At 45.8% G+C, this 3,664-nt stretch overlaps 1 protein-coding gene across 1 annotated transcript; it reads right to left on the minus strand.

Moving 5' to 3' along the window:
• Nucleotides 1–1,237: 1,237 nt before the first annotated feature.
• On the minus strand, nt 1,238–3,500 carry LOC131214326 (uncharacterized; the record flags this gene model as incomplete). The annotated part of the gene is made up of 1 exon (XM_058208708.1): nt 1,238–3,500. A coding segment is annotated over exon 1 (2,263 nt), but the record flags the coding sequence as incomplete, so codon positions are not given.
• Between the last annotated feature and the right edge of the window lie 164 nt (nt 3,501–3,664).

Consider the following 3,664-nt stretch of genomic DNA (forward strand, 5'->3'; position numbering starts at 1 on the left):
GGATTATGCACGAACGCCTTTTTCCGTCCTTTACATGTCCTGTTTCGGGGCAATTTGGTAAGCGGGTCATTGACAAAATCTTATTACACGCGCAAATGGCTCGGGGAGGAATAAATCATGTTGACAGCATGAGAACTTTCACTTGAGTTCGACGAATTAGTCAACTGGCCCATTTCTGGTTCGCCCTGTGGTGTTCACACGAAGACGTTGTTTCCATCCGAGGACGTTGGTGCTCAAAGTTCACCATTATTGTGGAGTTACCCACTTGAGAAATGGGAAATGAAATTGGTTTGAGATAATGTAAAATTTTCTCCCTGTTATGCCGGTGTCTTTCGCTGTGTAAAAGTGTTACTGTCCTGTTGCCGGGCGGTGTCGTCCTTAGGGCAGCATTTCGTCCAATAATGTGGTCGTCAGTAACACAAGAGTATAGAAAAACCAATCTGTATTCATGAAGGAAACAGTTCACCAAGCTTCTGGTGTGTCGGGCTTGAGCTAGTGTTATAATCCTTTGTTATAATTTTGAGCTAAAGGTACGTGTAAAGTGCAACCAAATCACCCAGACACGTTAAGTAGCAAAAAGTGAAATGAATGTGCCAGCATTTCTGTAATAACAGCCGTTTTATTGGTTGTATGTTATTGCGGGTTTAGTAATATAATCGCATGTCTCTCTACACTGACCACTTGTCTGCTACTGACGCTTGAATCCGCGCGCCTACCTGTTGCCTGTCACTTATTCGCCCTGTGATAATTCTACGGCCATTACTGTATCTGTCTCGCCTGATGAAAATTCCAACATTATTCCCACACGGCCTTTCCTGACATTACTTCCGGCCCGGAAGTGCCCATGGTTTCACTAAATCTCCTGCAGTAGATGTTCTTTTTGGTCCTTCAGCTGTCTCATCTACCTTTTGCACCTCATAACGGTTATTGGGTAGTACGTTAATTACCTCATACGGTTCAAGGAATTTTTGCCTAACCTTCAAACCAACACCATACTGAGTTCTTGGAATAGCAATAAGATCTCCTATGCGATACTTTTTCATCGGCCTCCTGCGTAAATTATAGTACTTCCTGTTCTCATCCTGCATCTTGCTGATATTCGCCTGTGCCGCACTTCTCAATTCCTCTCTGTCCCTCTCGAAGCTATCTTGCATCTCTTTCCGTAACATTTCAAATAATACTTCATCTTCTCCCGTACGCATCTTTACTCCTGTAAATAATTGGAAAGGCGTCGTACCAATTGCCCTCTGCCAACTATTATTCAAGCACTTCTGTATTCGCGGCACTTGCTTAAACCATTCTTCGGGCTTATCGATTGACAACTTGGTGATCATTGGAATGATAATCCGATGGACGCGCTCCACTTGCCCATTACCACGCGGGACTCCGGTTGCAATCTTATGTAACTCGACGTTTTCATCTTCACAGAATTTCTCGAACAATCCGGATGTGAAAGCCGCTCCCCGATCACAAATGATCCTTCTGGGATTACCGAACGTATCGTTGATCACTCGCAACTTCCTTATGGCTTCTTCAGCGGTCGTTGACTTCGTCGGGAATAACCAAACGAACTTCGTAAATGCATCAATCACGGTTAGGATGTAGTTGTAGGACTTTCTGGTCGACGGCATCGGAAATTTATCGCGCATCATTCTCTTGTTTATCTGGCGATAATCTACACATACACGGTACGATCCATCCTTCTTTGGAACAACCACAACTGGACTTGCATATTCACTTTCAGAAGGCTGTATTATTCCATTCTTCATCCATTCATCAATCTGCTTCTTCACTACTTCCTTTTCCAACGGTGCCAAGCGACGTGGATTGTCACATGTGATCTCATCGTCCTTCATCCTGATCGTCAACGTATTGGTGGCGACAACCGACTCCTTCGGATGATAGTTTTCCACCATTTTTTTGATGTCACCTCGAAACGGATAAGGGGCCGATAATTCTTTATCGTCCACGACTTCTGCAATGCATCGTATCCATTCGGCTTCGCATCGTTCTGTTTCGTCGTTCGGCAAGTGGTATTTTTTCACTTTTACGCCGTCCGGCGTTATTGCGTAATTTACCTCATTAAGAAAATCCATCCCAATGAGTAATTGCACATTAATCGCAGTGTTCGGTACTATGTAGAAGCGGATGTCGTAGCTTTCATCGTCGATGATGGTGTTCAGCTTCACCTCTCCATCAACCGTGCTAATCTCACCGCCGTACCCGCATACCTGCATTGTCGATGCCTTCATTTGTCCGCCATCTTTGAATAGTTGTGCCCAAGCATCACGACGTATTAGTGTTACCTCACTTCCGGTATCGACGACTGCTTTAAAATCTCGCCCAAGTATCTTTAGTGCCATACTTGGATTGGCCTTGTTTATACATTGCACCGTGCTCACTTTCGTCGATGGATGTTTCCGACCGGTCTCTGTGCAATCTTTGGCCCGGTGACCAAACGCGCTACATTTGAAGCACTTCGGCCCATCGTTCTTTTGCGGGCATTCATTAGCAACATGGGTGGTCCCACCGCAGTTGTAACAATGCTTCTTCCGTTCGTTCTTGTTACTCTGCTTCGTTGCATCATTCATTGGTCGTTCTTTCTTTTCGCCGTTAGCGTCGCAGTTCGCTCTTTGTTTCGTGTCGGTGCGCCGTCGTTGCGCCTTCTCGAAACACGACATTCTTTTTTTCAACTCCTCGATACTCTGGGCTTCGTACAACTGAGAGCGATAATATTCGTCATCAGTTATACCGTCTACAATGTACTCGCATATGCTGCTCTCTTCTAGGTCAATTGTCAACGCGATCCGTTGCATGTCGTATACGTAATCACGTACCGACTCGGATGCCCTTCTCCTTCGCGCAGCCAACATGCGATGAACATCGCTCGCCCTTACTATTGGGGCAAATTCTTTCAGCAGTGCACCTTTTAATTCGACGAACGTTTCCACGCTCCGCATGGATGCTAAAAATCGCCGTGCTGTACCGATTAGCTTTCTGCGGCACATAAGCAATTTGTGGTCATCGTCCCAGTTAGCTGTTTTTGCTATTTTCTCTAACTGGCGCATCCACACTCTCACATCTTCTCCTTCTTCGGCGCCAAATGCGTCAATATCACCTTCGACCTCGCGGAACGAATATAACGGACGTTCCATTGTTCTACGTGTTGGTACATAGTGTTCGGAGTGTCGCTTGCTCCTGTTTACACCTGCGCTTGCGTCGCTCTCGTACTCGTTATCTGATGAGCTGCTGGCACTTTTCTCCGATCGATGTAGATCAATCTTCTTTTTCACTTCGTTTACTACCTGTGTCCGATGTTCCTTGGACCCGCATGCATCTTGGTTGCGTCGGCTATCGTATTCGACGATCGCCTTCGCCATCTCTTCTTTGTTGCCGGTCGTCGGCAATCCACGCATGTCACTTTCGTGCACCAATCCTAACTTCGTTAACCGTTCACACATGAACGCAACTTTTTCATCTGTTTTTAACTGCTCCGTCATTGAGCCGTTTTCCATCGTACTAACTTGCATCGCTGTTGAGAACTGGTCTCCGTCTTTTGAGAACATTTCTCCGTCGTTTTTGAGTAGCACACTTATGTCAGCACAGTTCTACTTTCCGCGTCGTTATATTACACATTCCCGGACGAGCCCCCATGTAATAACAG

This window comes from Anopheles bellator, unplaced genomic scaffold (genome assembly GCF_943735745.2).
Source record: "Anopheles bellator unplaced genomic scaffold, idAnoBellAS_SP24_06.2 scaffold00549_ctg1, whole genome shotgun sequence".
In the NCBI taxonomy this organism is placed as follows: Eukaryota; Metazoa; Arthropoda; class Insecta; order Diptera; family Culicidae; genus Anopheles; species Anopheles bellator.